At 36.2% G+C, this 18651-nt stretch overlaps 1 protein-coding gene and 1 long non-coding RNA gene across 5 annotated transcripts in view; one reads left to right on the top strand and one right to left on the bottom strand.

Moving 5' to 3' along the window:
- The first annotated feature begins 7447 nt into the window (after window positions 1-7447).
- Window positions 7448-8008, top strand: LOC118527241 (uncharacterized). Its single transcript, XR_004913027.2, has 2 exons — window positions 7448-7558; window positions 7680-8008. It is a non-coding gene; the product is annotated as an uncharacterized LOC118527241 (long non-coding RNA).
- Window positions 8009-8396: 388 nt separating this feature from the next.
- The window catches only part of NAA15 (N-alpha-acetyltransferase 15, NatA auxiliary subunit), a 79955-nt gene continuing 69700 nt past the window's right edge, over window positions 8397-18651 (bottom strand). For 2 of the 4 annotated variants that reach the window (XM_078069243.1, XM_078069244.1), the window contains exons 18-20: window positions 13809-13955; window positions 12770-12867; window positions 8397-10819 (exon numbers count right to left, since the gene is read on the bottom strand). In XM_078069243.1, the coding sequence (XP_077925369.1) occupies window positions 10619-10819; window positions 12770-12867; window positions 13809-13955 (446 nt within the window). In that variant the 3' untranslated portion in view covers window positions 8397-10618. Of the gene's footprint in view, window positions 10820-12769; window positions 12868-13808; window positions 13956-16863; window positions 17217-18651 lie in introns of those variants that run through there. The other 2 variants (XM_036078958.2, XM_078069245.1) reach the window with 2 other exon arrangements.

Below are 18651 nucleotides of genomic sequence, written 5' to 3'. Positions count from 1 at the left end.
TTGATGCCAGGCAGAATATAGCACCGTTCTAGAAATGTGCTTTGGGAGAGAGATACCAGAAAAGGAAAAATATAGAAGGGGATGGAAAGCACCGGTGAGAGAGCAGGTCATGTGACCAATTAAGAGATCAAGGCCAGATATGGAAGTAAGTGGGACCAAGAATAAACTGGAAGGCAATATTACAGGAATAGAGCTCTTGATGAGACTCTAGATCAGGCATACTGGGGGTAATATGGATGGGAGAAGGGTATTGAAATCACTCAGAACTATTTTATAACAAAGTAGGGAGTATGGCCAAGGGAAATGGGTTGAAGTGGCCTTGGAACTGTGATACTTGGGTATTTGACAGATCATCCACATGAATGTTGAAATCTCCTAGAAAATGACGAGATAAATTGAGATTTGAAGGGTTAACATGATCCAGGTACAAAGACAAGGAAGCCTGGCAATCTCTGATAATCAATACATCTATAACATACAGCTCTTGACCACTTTACTACTGGCCTCTTATCCACTAGAGTGGTTTCTTTTGCAGGACACTGTATTTCACTTGAGGGATACAGGGATGGTAGTTCTAATTCATGGAATTGATAAATGATCTTAAACACCTATCTTCACCATCTTAAAGATGCACTTTCTCACTGCAAAAGGAAATCCAAATGCCACCATAACAGGGGTTTATGAAAAAAAAAAAGATATGTTGAAACATAAAGTTCTGTCAGCATAAAGTATGTTGTATCTATCAAAAGGGACAAACAGATACTGTATAAAAACGCATAGTTTAGAAAATACCCGTACTTCATTTCAACAATTCTTTCTTCTCAGGGAGGTCTAAATAACACAAGACATTTAACTTCACTAATAGCTCTCTGAGCAAAACAGTAGGATCCAGGAACACACCATACATAGTTTTGTTTGCCTTGAAACAAAAAACCTGGGTTCAAGTTCCTGTTCTAACATCTACAGGTCTGTGCCCTGAACACCTAACGCAGCGCTCGCACTACCACCAGCTGGGTGCCCTTAGCAAGTCATTTAACATCTCTGAGACACGTATCTTCATCTGTAAAGAAGGGATTTTACCTATATATGAGTAATTACAAAGGGTAATAATGTTTTAGATATTATGGGAGCCACTTTTCCCCCTGAAAAATTATGTCACATATCCTGGTGGTCTTCCCTTCATTTTCTCATTCTTAGTAAATCAGTAAAAATACCAAAGAAAAATTTGAAGCACCTGGATGGCTCAGTCAGTTAAGCATCTGACTCTTGATTTCAGCTCAGGTCATGATCTCAGGGTTGTGAGATTGAGCCCCATGTCAGGCTCTGCATTGGGCACGGAGCCTGCTTAAGATTCTCGCCCACTTTCCTTCTGCCTCTCCCCCTTAAAAAAAAAAAAAAAAAAAAAAAAGAAGGAAATTCTGTTTCAATTGTAGAGGCATTTTTATCTACCTATTTTTTTAGTGGAGTATAAAAAATAAAAATGTTTTATTTAACTTTAAGAAAGTATCCTATACAGACCCAAATTTAACAAAGACATCAAAACTTAATTTTGCCACATTTAAGAATATTTTTGAAGAAATAAAAATTATAGGCTACCTATGTGCCTTTCCCTCCTATAGAGAACCTCTGTCTTGAAGTTTGTGTTTATAATTCCCAAACCTGTTTTTAAACCTTTATATTATTTTTTTAGAGATTTTATTTTTAAGTAATCTCTATACCCAACGTGAGGCTCGAACTTACAACCCCAAGATCAAGAGTCACGTGCTCCACTGAATGAGCCAGCCAGGCACCCCTTTAAACTAATATATTCATAAACCACACAGTATTGTCTTACATTAATAAATGTACATTTAAGAAATATAATACGCCATTTAACTTGCCCCTTTTTTTTTTTTTAAATCACCAAATTCTTGATTCACTTAATGCTGGCTTATTCATTTTAACTGTACAGCATTCCATTAAATGAATATAGCACAACTTACCCATTTTTATGTCACAGACACTTTATTTCCAAATTTCATTATTATAAACAATAGTGTGATGAACATTCTTCCATGTCTCTCTGGCAAATATGTAGGAATGTTTACAGGGTATCTATATGTGTGTGTATATATATCCTAGTGGAATTGCTGGTTCATAGGGGTATGCACACGTTTAATTTTAGTAAATGAATATTGCCAAATTGCCCTCATAATGATTATATCAATTTATACTCCAGAAGATGGTACCTGAGAGTTCTATGTTATTTTTCAACATCCTCACCAACATGATATTCAGACCTCTAAAATGTTACCACCTTGACTGATGCAAATTATAATAACTTGATTTGACCCCATTGATCCTAATTGTTGAAGAACTTTGATTCCCCGACATTATCATCTTCTACTTCTCCTAACTTTCTGATAATAATAATTTCTTGGTCTCTTTTGCTAGCTTCTCTTCCTCTACCCACTTCTCTTGGCATTTGCAAGTCATCATCTTTGTTTATTCCCTTTTGAGCAGTCTTGTCCAGGCTACACTACTCACAACTAATTCTTCAAAATCTATAAATCACCTCTCTTCTAAATTTTAGACCCATATACCTAGCTGCCTACTAATCTTATGAGACTTACATGTCCTATAAACACCTAAAATTCATTCTGAAAAGACCTCTCTTTTCCCCTCAATTTCTTCTTCCCAACTCTTACTGTTTAATGATACTGTCAAAGACAAAGTGTTTCATGCCTAAACCCTGGACATCATTAATTTTTACTTCTCCATGCACTGCCCTCTTCCCCTCCAACAAGTCAGCTGATCTAGGTCCCACCTTTTTTTTTTTAAGATTTTATTTGAGAGACAGAGAGACTGAGAGAACGAGTAGGGGGAGGGGCAGAGGGAGAACAGATTTCCTGCAGAGCAGGGAGCCCGACATGGGACTCGATCCCAGAACCCTGGGATCATGACCTGAGCCAAAAGCAGATGCTTAACCAACTGAGCCACCCAAGCACCCGGTAGGTCCCACCTCCTTAACATCTCTTGCATGTTGCTCTCCTCCCCATACTTACTATTGTTGTCCTTACCACTTTTTGCGAGAGGTTATAGTGATCAGAAGCAAGCACTTTGGTGTTAGACACACCTGGGCTTGAATGCAGATTTTTATCACTTATAAACTGTGTCACCATGAGCAAATTATGATCCTCAAGTTTTCTGTTAAATGGGAACGATACCTACGTCATGTGGTCTCTTCAAGGATTAAATGAGCTAACAAATGCAAAGTGCCCACTACATTGCCCAGCACATAGTAAGAGCTCAGTGACAGCTATTCTTCATCAGCTCAACTCGAGTGTTGTGATTAGTTTTGGTGCCTCCAATCTTTCTCCCCGCCCTCATGATCACATTGCTAGCAGAATTCTTACATACCCTTCCCTATTTCTTCAGTAACTGTCCTCTGTTTATACAAAGCCAAATCAAGTCTTTTAGTAAGTCATCTAACACACTTTAATCTGAGCCCTAGCCTCATTTTCTAGATTCTATTCTCACTAATTTACATAGTCCCTGAATATATGTTTCATGTATCTGTGCCTTTAGGTACATGCTATTATCTAAGAAACTGGTCTTTCTCTTTCCAAACTCTAGTGAATATTCTGTCAGGCTTTCCTAGTCCATCCAAAAAGAAATGAGTACTGACTCTAGGGGTTTATAAATTGCTGCTGCACTCATTTCTTGATTTGTCTGTCTCCTTTACTAGCCGGTAAAAAATGTGAGACCAAGGTCTATGTCATCTATTCCCAATATGAAGCACAATTCCTGGGGGGTAGTAGGCATTCATTAACTACTGGATAGATAGAAGGAAGGACACTGGGACTGGCCTAATTCCACATCTTCTAAATAACTTTAAACTGTAGCATCAAGAAATCCGTCAAGTTCGATAACACTAGTGAAAGTTTCCATGAATGTCAAAACGATCATTGAAGGATGGAGGTATTATAGGTGGTTTTCTCTACTGTGAGAAAAGGCAAAACAATGTAAAGTTCTCCCAAGTGTGAAGTAAAATACTAGGGAAAAAAACAAAAAAAACTGAGCTGTTAGTATCTAGGAAAAGATTATAAACTATTTCCTGAATATGCTGGCCCCATGTACTGCAGTCAACAAATAAGGATAACCAAGTCGAATACTGACAAACAGAAAAGAACATCCTTTTGCAAATACGAGTATAATGAATGCTTACCATGTGTCAGGCCTTGTGCTAATCACTTTCTACACAGTATCTATGTTACTTAATCCTTCCAACTATGAACTAGAAATTCCTATTATCTTGCCTAAGGGACCTGAACCAGGAGTTAAACCTAGTTCTGTCTCACCTAAAAGCTTATGTTCTCAACTACATCACACTATTGTACCAAGCCACAAAGTGGGCATTTAGTCACAAGGATCAGAGAAAAGTAACGCATAAGGCCAGGCTTCTATGTGAAGAGACTAACACAATTTAGATTTTCCAGTTTGTAAAGGTGAGGGAAGATCATCCATCTCTACGAACTCAAGAATGGCGACAAACAGTATTAAAACCAGACTCATTTATCGAATCCTTTAACCAGCCAAGAACAAGCTAGACAGAATTGAGGCTTGTCTATAAAACTATTCCTTTTTTACTATAGAAAAACACTAGATTGGATAGATTTGGGATATCTACCCAGAATATTATTTCAACAGATCTCACAAAGCAGGTTATAGTTTGATATAGGATTGTGTATTATGTAAATCTCCTTTCCAGGTTCTACACTAACAGGCCAACATTTAGCTTTGAATTCTGTCTTTCCAAGAATCATGGTTCCTTTCACATCCGAGATCTGTAATAGTAACCCACTTGTTTATATAAAATGCAGTCCTTTAGGGACATGTATTTGATTGGGGGTTCGGGATGCATGGATTTCCAGGGAGTACGATCTAGCACCCTTCTTATTTAAAAGCCTATGCTTTGCTTTGGTACTCATCCACTCAAAAACTCAAGCATCTCTCTCTCCATGGCAATTATGTTTTATGAGTTGCTTCAATGGAGACAAGCTACCAGGACATCCAACCAAACTGTGAAGTGATTTTTTTTTTCTTCGAATGCTAGCGTCTCCAGTAGTACAGCAGCAGCATGGTTAAGTAGGGAAAACCACGGACTTTGAAAATAACCGAAAGCTCTTGATGGAAAATTCAAACCTAAGTTCTTCCCCTTTAATGTAAGATGGGGGAAAGTTAAATCTTTTCGCATTTACACAGTTGCTTGCTTCTTCAATCTAAGGAAAAAATTCAGTACTATAAAATATTTTAAATTTCATCAAGGACAGTGGGCCTCGACTTTGGATACACCTTAAAATCACTGGGGGTGCGGGGAAAAGGAGATGATGACCCGTGCCCGGGCCTGACTCCACATCATTCAAATCAGAATCTCTGCAGGTAGGCCCAGCTATTGAGGGTTGTTTGTTTTTTAAATAGCCCCTGGGATTTTAATAAACAGGGTTAAGTTTATGACATAAAAGGATTCAATTGCCTATCCTAAATAAAGATCAACTATGGACAACAGCTTCTGGTTGTGATTAATACTGGCTATACATCATGTGTCTAGAAATGACCATTGCAGACCCTACCCCAGTGTCTCCTTACTTGTAATCAAAGTAGAGATAGTAGGCTATAGATAACAGAGCTTTCTAGGTAGGTGGTTGGTGTGTGTTGGAAAGATGAAAAGCAACTACTGAATGCCAATCTCTGTAGTGACTTAATTCCACTGGCTGTGATGTTACCTGGGTGGCTGGTTGCTAAAGACATGAAGGATGAGTAGATTCACTGCCAACTTATGCGACAATGAACAGGCAACTGAAAAAGAGGATGGTCCTCCAGTCATCTGCTTCCTACAAGGCCAGTCACAACCATTCCATTGACAAACTACAGGGAAAAAAACAAGAATTAGATGTGAGAAATGTATTCAACATAAGTAAAATATAATGGATCTGTGGTATTTTGAGGAAATTCCTGAAGACCAACAGAGGCGCAAGATGATGAATGGGAATACTCTACATCAGATCTAAGCAAATTATGCTAACAGTAAACAATGCTAGCTGAATACATGTTTCTGAATACTTCTATTACTGTTATTAATGCATAGTAAATTTATTAAAAGTTAATGAAGGGAAGAATTAGTATTTCGTATTTCATAGTTCAGTACTTAAAGGATCTGGGAGATGTTTATTATTTACTTCTTTAAATGGCTTCCTTTTCATTTTTAAAGATATCAACCAGCAGTCTGACTACTTGAAGGCAAATAAGTAGTTTGAAAGAAAGATAAAAAGTGGTAGGTAATTTAATTATTATTAATGAAGAAACATAGAGTTTTGGAAAAACACTTTAGAAAACCCAGCACCTATTTCAATTGTGATGAAGCATCAAGCACTAGGCAATGGACCTGATAAACTTGCAGATGAAGTAAACAAGTGGCAAGTTCATAAAAGCCCATTAGGAAACTAGACTGGAAAGATAACAGAATGGTGTGGAGAAAGGCTTCTTGTTTGTTAAAGACAATGCACAAGGCGGCAAATGTAATTATTAGCTGAAAGCAAGCCAGGGGACCCAAATCATATTCCAAAAATCTCTTTGCTCCTATGCTGTTTCTAAATAAGAGGATAATTTGTACTTACTGAGACCAAGTTGATTTAGCAACAGCAGAATCTTTATATATCACAGGAAAATTTTATCACATATTCAAGATCACTATTTTCAAGAATTGTACCACTTGTGTGAAATAATACAGACTGTTAAAATAGACACAAGGCCTAATATAAAAAAATAAGAACTACATTACAGTCTTTGTTAGATTGCCAAATGTCAACTTTACTTTTGCTTTACAGGCCACCTTGAAACAAAGTCTATATTCTGTTTTTGGCATCTAGAACTCTATAGCACTGAACATTAATACTGCAAGCTTAACTATCATTGACAATTTAGTAAAAGTTCTAATTTAAACAGTACCGATTTTTTCTTCTGGCTACAATTCCACGATGGTGTCATTTCAAAGGCAACTGGATAAACTGAGGCTAGAAACCTTGAAGACCCGCTTTCTACCACATACTGCTCCCGTTCCGCCTGCCCATCTTTATGTCATCATAAAAGGAGTAGGTCTTGATGGCGGCAGCAGTGTTAACTCAGCTGTATAACCTACAGTACATAAGATACTCTTCTGCTTTACTGAAGTCAGCATTTTCTCCAGAACCTCCTGCACACTACCAATACTTTTAACATCCACCCTGTAGGTTGCATACTAAAAAAGGTTAAAGTGCAATTCAATAAAGAACAATAACCTTTTCCAAAAATGTTTTATTGCTACAAGTAGTGAGATTTCTAATCATCAAAATTGGAACAAAACTTAAGGTTTCAGCTCCCTATGGGGCAATACAGCCATTTCATGTGACTTTGTTTTTAATTTAGTTTTGGCAGTGGACTCAACAAAGTTTAGACGATAGCTGGATGGCATCAAGAAACCGTGCCTGTAACTTAAAGTGGCGCATGAGCTAGAACAGGAAGACTACCTTCCATCTGACAGGTCAGTCTTTCTTTGAACTCATTTCTTAGTAAGAGTTATTTCAAAATTTAAGGCTAGTAATTACTAAGTATATATGTATCTCGTAAGAAAATTTAACACTTCACTTTTTACCTTTTCCCAGACGCTACACATGGCAACTGGAATATTCCTAGAAATTGTGCAGGAGAGAGAATTCCCTGAATTTATCACCACCTACCTGAAACTAGACCACACTTTTCTGGCCTCCTCTTACAATCACAGCTTTCATTTCACAGCTCTAACAGCAACACACCATGGAGTACAAACATCACTGGAAAACAAGGGCCTGATAAAACCCACAGAAAAGCTATTCACTAATATTGGGACTACTTTTAGCCATGCTATTATAGATCACACTTTATTTTTGTGCATAATAAATACAGAAAAATGTTGAAAATGTAGGACTCAACTATCTAATTAAAGCTGAGTAAACTAACCTCGTCAGAATTTGTTTTTTAAATGAGAAATGACAAGAGTAGTAAATATAAAGAAAAACAAAAATAACTTTACTTTCCTATGTTAATACAGGTCAAGGGACCCTTTCTTCTGAAAAGGGTTGATAACACCAGTTCTCAGCAATAAACATAAGGCACTTGTTTAGAATACAACATCACTGCATTTCTTCCCCACTTGTTTTTCTAACCCTGTTTTCCCCCACAGTATCATTTGGAATTAATAGAGTGATGAGGCAAATGTGAGATGACCCAGCTGATACTACTCAGAGCAAGACAGTACAGTACAATGTTTTAGGGGTGCTGTCTGGACATAAAATGAACCCTGTCAAGGTCCTCTGACACCAGACAATGTATCCACTATCAAGTAAACCTGAAAGAAAATAAAATATTTATTCAATAGTTCCAGTAAAATTGGGTTGGAGTACAATATACACGTTAGGAATTCAGCTCCTCACGGTGGCATCTGCATCAGGAGTTCTGAGTAGTTACGAATTTTCATTCTAAGACAATCTACATCATTTGAACATTATCAAGACAAATATATGAATTCCATTTCAATATACAGTAGAGTTTAAACATAATTCACACACACACCCCCTAGTATATGGCTGGCGCCTCCTCCCAACACCTCAGTAGTGGCAGAGGTAGCACTAGTGTTCTTTCCCAACAATAAGAACTTCAGTTGCCACTCATAGGAGAAGTTGAAAAAAAGTTTGTTTTTTTGCCATCTGTTAAGATGTTCCTGAGACAGGGCCGGTTAAGAAAACAGAACAAAGCACTGGAGTTCAGTTTGTACTTCTCTTTACATCACTAAATCGTTAGACTGGGACGCGGAATGCAGGTCACGTACTATGAAAGGTTGAGTTTAGCACAACTGTTCAATCAGTAGAAGGATAAGGTCTCCTGAAAATTCCCTTTAGAATATACGTCCTATAAACTAAAAGTACCACAAAAAAAGGTCAATTATATATACAACTGATTCACTTTACTTAATTTGCTTAAATCTTGCAAATGCAATGAGAATATTGAGCCTGAGGCCAGTTCTCAGTATACAGGTTTAACATTTTAAGGCTCATTTTCTCCATCAAAATTGCAGTTTTCAGCTTTCCTTTCAAATGATGAGTTAGGAATTACATTCACCTGCCACCATCCTAGCCCTCAATGAAATCTTAGTGCAGGAACGGCACTACCCCTGCATTACGGAGTTCCCCTGACATCGGCCCTCGGCCCATCCTGAACGCTCCCCTCGGCACTAGCTGTACAGCACATTACATTGCCTCTGGCTTGCACCTCTGTTTCCACCTGTGTGTTTTCACAGAAGCCCAACACAGATTAGTTGAAATATTCACACAACTGTTTTTCAAAACAATTTATTGCATCATATTTGGTACCTTATGTTTGACAACAAAAAGGAAATTACATCTGTAACTGCAGGAAAAAGAAGCTGGTCTGTTATTGAAAAAAAAAATCTTGGGCCCTTTAAAAATTACAAAGTCTTGGGCTTGCCTGAAACAACTGAGCAAGAAATATATTCTTAGAAATGTAGGGCTTCAAGTATTACAAACCTGTGACACTGTGGAAAAATTCCAGAGGTATCTAAACTGCAGCACTTTTTTTCTGCATATCGTGAACAAGGCCTGCTGAGGTTTTTAACTATTAGTCTCTTGATCAGTCATAGAATGGTAGTCAGGAGTTCTGCTCTTTAACTTCAAGCCATGGTAGATTTTCTTTTTTCACTCTTGGGTGAAAAAATTCATGCGTGCTAATTAGTTGGTGCCACATCACAGTGCATTTGGTTCTTGCATTACAGTTTTAACAAGTTTGGCCAAAAACAATGCTGAAAGGTTTGCATTGCTATTTTAGTTCTTCAAGTTTTAGTTAAAATTGAGATTGTTCCAACTGGTTCCTTCAGTTAAAAACTGTGGTACAAGAACACCAAACTGATCATGTACAGTGAATTTTGGAAACACAACAAGCGTATTGAACACCCTCTAGGTTTCTTATAATTCTGCTTGGTATCTATATGTCCCAGCTTCTACAACATCAAGCATCTGTTGTAGGCTTCTCTGTAAATAGTGATTCACATTGCATACTTCCTATGGTCAGAATCAACCCCGTAACAAAATCAGTCAGATGCTAAAGCCCCAACAACTCTTTGTGCTCAGTGAAAGAATCCAGTGCTAAAACAGCGTTTATGCTGTCTGAGATATAGTAAAATCTCACAAGACAAATTTTAAAGTAATATTTCTGCCACACACCTGCTTTGTTAGCTGTAACAGCCTCCAGATTTTATATAAATTAGTTAAAAAACATGGGTGGGTAGGTAGGAATAGAATAAGGTATCTTTTTTTAATCCCTCAATTTTAGCAGCTTTTAATTTTTTAAGAAACTGAACCTATATCCTGTAATATGTTAGATATTTTATATATACTTTTTCAGCAGGATAAAAAACGTAAAACACTATTTGAAGGCAAGAACATTTACTCTTCTCATTCTGTGTAAGTTAGAGCAATGCAGCAGGTGCGTGACAAAAATATTATACACTAGATATGGTCCAAAGTCATTCCATTTGCTTGTTTAATGATGTTCAAATTTCATTGGCCAGTTCTTCAGTTTCTGCAGAACTATCTCCATTAACTGTGATCTTCATATCCTCTTCATATCCAGGAGGCATGAAAGCCAAAGCATAAGGGAAAAGCTTATGACAATTTGCTCTATAAACTTCAGCAGCTTCTTTACAGTCTCCTAGGCTACCATCACACAAGGCTTCTAATACCTCCATACATGTCTAAAGAAAGAGAAAAGGTCATGTTATAAGTTGTCAAAAAATAAGTTTTTACTGTGAATTCATTAGACATTTCATTATCCACAGATTTTCTAAACAAAAGGCAAACGTACATATTTAAGATACACAAAAGCATTTAACTCCCACATATACATTCCATAAGAATTAGCTTCTTTGGAATTGCAGGGTTTACACAAAAGGATGAATTTATAAACAGGGCCAGGACTAATGTTGGGCAAGCAAAGTGGTAGGGTGCTGCATTTATTTATTTTTTTTTTTTTTTAAGATTTTTTATTTATTTATTTGAGAGAGAGAGAATGAGAGACAAGAGAGCACGAGAGGGAAGAGGGTCAGAGGGAGAAGCAGACCCCCTGCTGAGCAGGGAGCCCGATGTGGGACTCGATCCCGGGACTCCAGGATCACGACCTGAGCTGAAGGCAGTCGCTTAACCAACTGAGCCACCCAGGCGCCCAGGGTGCTGCATTTAAAGATACACTCACTCCGAGCAAGTGCTCGACCCTAGGTTGCAACCCTGCCTCAGCCCCGGCTGGCCCTGTGTACAAATGTCAAAATTTCTATGGTAACATCAGTTACTTAAACCTTTTACAGTTTTGTTTTGTTTTTTTTTAAGAGGCTTAGAGACAGTTGGCAATATCAAACATTGCTTTTCACCCTTGTATTCAAATTGTAGGTTTCTCCACTAACTAAGCAGGAAAGGAAGTCTCAAACCAAAGGGCATACATGCAAGAAAAATTTGTTCATAAAACTTGGTAACTGTTTCAACCAAACTCCTCAGTATATCTTCTATCTGAAAATATTTCATGTTGACTTGCATTTCCCATGTTTTATTTCTTTATCTTTTCACTTGGAAAACATTATGTAGTTTGCAGACATATAATATCCAACACCTTTGCCAGTCTAGAAATGTTCTAATCTAAATGATGTATTAATTAGCAATCAACAAGTCAAATGTTTCTTGAAGATATTTCCTTCATTTGCTATTAAAGGAATATATCAAATGCTTATTTTATCTGGCCAATTATCACAGGAAGTAGCACTATGTCCTTTGTTTTTAGTCTAAACTAGAATCTGTATTTTGCAACACACCCATATATCTTTTACTCTACTTAATCTCATGTTACATTGCAAGTTATAAAATGAGTGTTTTAATTTGACCCCTGGCATATACATCTTCAATATGCCAGAATCTTCACTGAGGAGGCGCCTGTGGTGCAGTTAAGCGACTGACTCTTGGTTTCAGCTCAGGTGATGATCTCAGGGTGGTGATATCCAGCCATGCATGGGGCTCAGTATGAGTCTGCTAAATAGTCTCTTCTTCCTCTGCCCCTCCCAAGCCCTCCTGCATGCACGCATGCGCACTCTCTCAATCACTAAATAAATCAATCTTAAAAAAAAAAATCTTCCTGGAGACCACTGTTTGCTCAGAAATGCAGATATGGAGGCGCCTACGTGGCTTGGTTGGATGGGCATCCGACTCTTGATTTTGGCTCGGTTCAGGATCTCGGGGTGGTGAGACTGAGCTGCCCTGCGTGGGGAGTCTGCCTGGGATTCTCCCTCCCCCCACTCATGCACGCCCTCTCTCTCACTCTCTCTAAAATAAGTATTTTTTTAAAAATGCACAGATATGAACTGAAATCTAAAATTAACTGTGGAATACATACATGATTTTACTAAAACATATTTCTAGAAAAAAATATAATAGATGTGGAACTAGTTCTTGAATGCCAAGGAGCCTGCTGTGTATGTGTGCACACACAGACAATCCTAAATAAATTTAAGATGAGGTTAGTTTCTGATATGGATTCATAACTGTTTGGTAAACAGTACACATAAATAACAATAACAATTATTTGATGAAAATTATTCTCTTCGTTTAAAGAGAAACTGAAAGTAGTCAGGTATTCTTAATAGAGATTATGAGAAACTCTTTACCTGGAGGTTTCTGTTAGTGAGGGATTCATCAAGTGTTGTTGCCAACTCTATAGCTCGCTTCTGACTAGAAGGATCTAAATAATATACCATTTTGGCAGCTAAAGGAGAAGAAAAAAGGAAATTTGTTTTTATTTAAAAGTAAAACCAGCATCTTATCCTCCATCCATTCAAATATAAATGTAACATATATGGCACTTTATTAGAAAAATGCGAACAGCCATTTGAAACACTGTTTAAAAAAATAAAAAACCCTGAGAGGATAGACCAAAAATAGCCTAACTACGATTAAAGTAAAAAAAACTATGAAGAAATAAAATATTCTAATAATAGTTGTCTTTGTGTAGTGGGACCATGGATAGTTTTCTTCTTTCTAAAATGAACATAATTTGGGGCTGAGGGGAATACTCCACTAAATGTGGTTGGGGTGAGGATGTGGGAGGAGGGAGATACCCAACCTTGATGGTATGAGCCAAAAAGCTGAATTCAGAATTCCACAAAGGCATACAAAGCTGCTGGGCTTCTTAGCCAGGTATTCTAAAAGCATCCTACTAAAGCACTACCCACATGGTCCCATCAAGTCCAGGCTTTGGACTGCTAGCACAGACCCCTGCCTGTGAAATGGTTTCAGGTGCTTTGCACTGTTCAGTTTAATATCTTACATAAGCATGAGAAATAGATGATGATGGTCACATCCAAGTGAATTTTAAGAGCATGTTGAAGGGAGAAAGAAAAAAAATAGAAAGCTCCTCCCTCCTTCATGATATGTAATATACAGCTACATGCAGTATACTTGCTTTGTCGTAAAGACTATGCTGAACCAGGAGAAACTACTGACCTTGTTTCACAGTAATAATTTTGTCTAAGAAATTTAAAAATTTATAAGAAGCATATTTAAGCTGCCTATTTTCATAAGATCAAAATGTGAGATAATCACAATGCCTCTTCCATGTGAGAAATGTGTAACCTTGTCACTGATCCATTAAGATAAAAACTGAAATTGTTTTAGAAGGCTAAGATAAAAAGAAAATAAAGTGATTACCTGATAATCTGTGTGGCAATGAATCAGAATTCCTTTTCAGAAAAGTTTCATTAAAATTCTTTGGATTTGTTGCTCCAAAAAGACGATTCATTTCTTGTTTTAATACTGTTCTAACTGTATCAGGTAAATCTTTACTTTCACACACTGCTGAACAAATTAAAAACAAACTCAATTAGTAGATACTCTGATACAGTTTGCAGAAGTTAAAAAAATTATTTACTTGAAGAGTACAATGAAATAATTATATGTAAAAACTAGATGAACCTACTTATAATTCAACATTTAAAGAGCTTATTATATAAATGTAAAGAATGTGTGTCAGCAGAATAATCTAATGATTTTCTACCGGCATTCAAAGACATTTCATTGATAAATGATGCATTTTCAGGGGAAAAAAAAAAAAAAAGCAAAACAGATAATGAAAGATGTTAATTCTGTAGCCTTCTAAGCCCCTAGGGGCTGCCCCCCTCAACTTTAAATCAAGTCTGTAAACTAGGGGCTTTGATGACACCTACCTGATAAATACTGTCACAGTAATTATGCAGTGCTGAAGAAAACAGAATTTTCCTCACCTCCATCTTCTATACCCAAGTAAGGCATTACAAAATTTATCAATTTTAAAAGAAAACATGATTGACTTCATTGACCTTTATTTGCAGGGGCTATGTAAACTGAGTTATCACTATATAGTAAATTCCAAAGGACCACCAAAGTATTTTCCTGTAAGGAATACATGCTAGTAATCATATTCCCAGAGCTTGGGATTTAGAGATGGAAAAGCTGACCCCCGAAGCTCTCTGGACTGAATTTTAGTATGCTTTTTTTTTTTTTTCATTATTATTTTGGTATAGAGAGACAGTCTGAAGCTTTGAGCCAAACAGACCTGGGTATGGATCTAGGCTTGGACAAGTCACAACCTCTCTGAACTTACTTCTTGATCTGTAAAATTGAGGAAATACCCAACCTAAAATGATCACAGTAAGGAAAAGTTATATATAAAAGAGCTAATTATATAATAGCTAAATATATAATTTGATAAATTGTTAATTATGGTTGGGAACCATGGTGGTCACTTTCAAATGTTGTACTGATGAATATGTATCCTATATATACATAACTCATCATGTGAAGCAAAAGTTGCACAGAACACTAACCCTAACTTTGTGCTATGCATTCTGTTATTTTCTACTCTATTCTATTTTACATTTTCAAATGGTAGTAATGACTCACTAAACTGCCTTCATTATCTCCCCAATGGATCACTACCCTAAGTTTAAAAAACACTGAACTCTTGAGTAGTAAACATCTGTATGAAATATTCTACACATAATTATTATGTACCTGAATAATTGATTGATATGCCCTTTGTTGGTTAAATAACATTTCCTCTATCATTCTATAGAACTGAGTGGTTCAATTAAATGAGGTGTGTTTTTTTTCCCAATTAAATGAATTATTAAAGAATTTAGCTTAACCTCCATTACAGCTGTACTTTCAACTTGGCTTTTGCAATTTATTAGTATTTGTTTTTCAGGGGAGGCAGGAGTGCAGAGAGAACTGAAAGAAAAGTTGGTAAAATAGATTACAGCCAATTACAATGAACATTATGTCAAAACCACAGGTTTTCTATAAAATATGTTATTTCCACAAGCCTTGTTGGTTTCCATGAAGTGCTTTCCGGCCACTATATGTAGATGGGAAAGTAACTGTATAGTTACATTAGAGTTGGTTATAGGTGGAAGCTAAGCTTTTCATGTTTTTTATTACCTTTATTAAATTTGTTTTCCTCAGATTAAAACCATCTCCCCAGAAAAATCAAACTGCTTTAAAAAAAAAAAAGCCCACACAATTAAAAACAAATATATATATATATATACACACACAGGATATATAAAAAGGAAATATTTATGTAACTCCTAACTTCCACTAATAGCTACTTCCAAAAACATTTCCTCACTAAATCACAAAATGTTAGAGGCTGACTCTGTTTGCTCCCCTACATTATGTAGATTGGAACTGTAATTTCTAGGAAGATACTAACTAATTACAACAACAACAAAAAATCTGCTGCAGTGTAACTCAGGATGCTGTATGGAACTTTACAGAATGCAATTTTACCTGTATCTTTAAGGAACGGAGCAACCTCAAATGTCACAGGTCTATTAGATAAGCTTTTATTGCTAAAGACTAGTGGGCTGTGGGATCAATCTAAAAATCCTCTGAAAGTGATTAACAAAAAATATTGAAGTCTCAGGAAAATAAAAAATCCCAGACTATTTATCTTCCTTGTTATCTTCTGACACAATAATGTCTTGTGAATCATGGAAAAGTAATACTTGACTGAGGGAAGGGTAATAAAACCTTCTCTAAGAGGCTTTTGATTGGAGTCTTTTGACATCTTAAAATTAATGTTTGGTTCATGCTATTAGCTTACTGCAGGTTAAATTAATTTAGTAATCATCAATGGTTTAAAAGTCGCACTGAAAAGGGGCTGATTCTTAGCAAAAAGAATTTCCCTTGTTCCTAGGCTAGCTGGCATTTTTGTTAATAATTTGGGTAGAAAATGCTCATATTTTGTGTGAGATAAAGACTACTCACTACTAGGTTAAAGCACAACCTACTAAGTGATTACCACTCAAAACAGTGAAGTAGGTAAATGAGAGTATTAATGAAGTTTTTAGGAGAGAAATGCATAAGTACAGAAGAAAAATAATCTGCAGATAAAAGAAAGGAGTTTGTACAAATGAGAGAGGAAAAGACAAAAGATTCACTGCAGAACAAGATGACCAGTTATTTTAAAAGCATTGTAAGCAAATAGTAAAACTGAATACCAAAGCTCCTATCTTTTACTTAGCACTGAACAGAAATGTAGTTTAAATTGCTCTAAGTCCTACAACTTAAAAAAAAAAAAAAAGAATAATTTGAAAATCATCTTCATAATTAAAAGGGGGAGAGGAAGATGACCTATCTGGTAAATTACTTTATGTAGCAGATACTAATTACACTGGTACTATAACAACATTCTGAAGATATGGAGGGTACTCATAACCAGACTAAAATGAGTATATTTATTTAGAGAAGTTTCTATTATTAATAAAATAGGTATTGGCGCTCCTTTTTATCCCCATACCTCCCAGAAAGGTGTTACTGTGGGAATTTCTTTGTAAAGAAGGAGTTAGTACAATATAACTTGACATGACAAATGTGTTCTTGAAAAATTACTTCAGGGGCACCTGAGTGGCTCAGTCGTTAAGCATCTGCCTTCGGCTCAGGTCATGATCCCAGGGTCCTAGGATCGAGCCCCACATCGGGCTCCCCGCTCAGCAGGAAGCCTGCTTCTCCCTCTCCCGCTCCCCCTGCTTGTGTTCCCTCACTTGCTGTCTCTCTGTCAAATGAACAAATAAAAATCTTAAAAAAAAAAAAAAGAAAAAAAGAAAAATTACTTCAAAGTTAATTTTTTTAAAGTACCAAATATATTAGTTAAAGGAACCCTGTGGGGTATATCAAAGATGCCCTAACTCTGTGCTTCTGTAGTTTCACAAATAGCTCTATACAGTACACACCTGTTCTTAACAAAGGTAAGAACCGTGCATCTTTATCACTCCAAATTATCACTTTACTTTACTGCCTAAATTTAGACAAAATAAGGATTACTTTGTAACTCCTGACAATGCTGTCAGCTAAACATCTGGAGCAATGCGCAAAGCTGAAAGGGACACTACATAATTCTACCTTTACATCAGGACCATCCTGCCTTTGTTCTTCTGAAGTCCGTGAGCATTTTAATTCCTGAAACAACTGTTCCAAGGAAACAGTTGTATGTTCATCAATCCACACCCATACTATAAGCAAATATATTTAGATATGCCACTTTTAATTCCTATTTCAAAGGGAAATCTCCAAATCCAGAGGATTTATATGTATTATTTTACTACCTTTTAGGAAAGAGTTGATTATACAAAATAAAGTGTGTATTTTAATTTTGAAAACAGCTTAAGTGCACTCCATCCTAACCAAGAAAGGATTTAAGACCATTACTCCTGGCCTTCATTTTCTGACTCACAATTTCAAAAAGAATTTAATACATAAAGACGAGAAACAAATTTTTTTATTTTCTCTAAATATAGCAATTCTTTCTTCTATTTTCTATAAGGTGGTTATTTATTACTTCCATAATTTAAGACACTGAAAAACATCTCTAGTATCTATAACAGGAATCTTTTTTTGACAAGCATAAATATAAATTAAGTAAGGTTTTACTTTTTCTTAGAAGTCAAAACAATGGTCTTAATCAGGACAATTTAGCAGTTTTCAAAAGACTGGGATGCCTGTTTTAATCTCATTATTTAGATATGTATGGATTCATATGTGGCTGAGTGTTCAGCAATGAGATAGGTAATTTAACAGTATTTGCAGATTGTTCTATTAAAGATTCAATATCCCCTCTCCGAAGAGCCACTTAAAAATCAAAACACCACCACCACTTGACTACAGGAGTACTTTAAATTTAAAGGTCTTGTAGTAGAAAGAACAATATGAAAACCTGAGCTATCATTCCTGCTTCATTACTAATTATTTGTATTACCCTGAATAAGTCATTTAATCTTTTAAGGTCCTAGATTTCTCAACTATAAAATGAAAAATAATTAGCATAAAATTCCACCTTTTACACTCTAAAATTCTGTAGTTCTACTTCACATTAAAAGTAACATATGGATCTTACTATGAAAATATTTGAAAAGTAGTGATTGCCTTAAAGTTCTTTTAAATCTGTATTTAGTAACAAAACTTTTATGACTCCAAGAATTCTGAAGACAGATAAATAAGGAGATAGCTAGTCAAT

This window comes from Halichoerus grypus, chromosome 3 (assembly GCF_964656455.1).
Source record: "Halichoerus grypus chromosome 3, mHalGry1.hap1.1, whole genome shotgun sequence".
NCBI lineage: Eukaryota > Metazoa > Chordata > Mammalia > Carnivora > Phocidae > Halichoerus > Halichoerus grypus.
The sequence above is the reverse complement of the archived record's forward strand: the minus strand, read 5'-3'. Positions and strand labels throughout refer to the sequence as shown.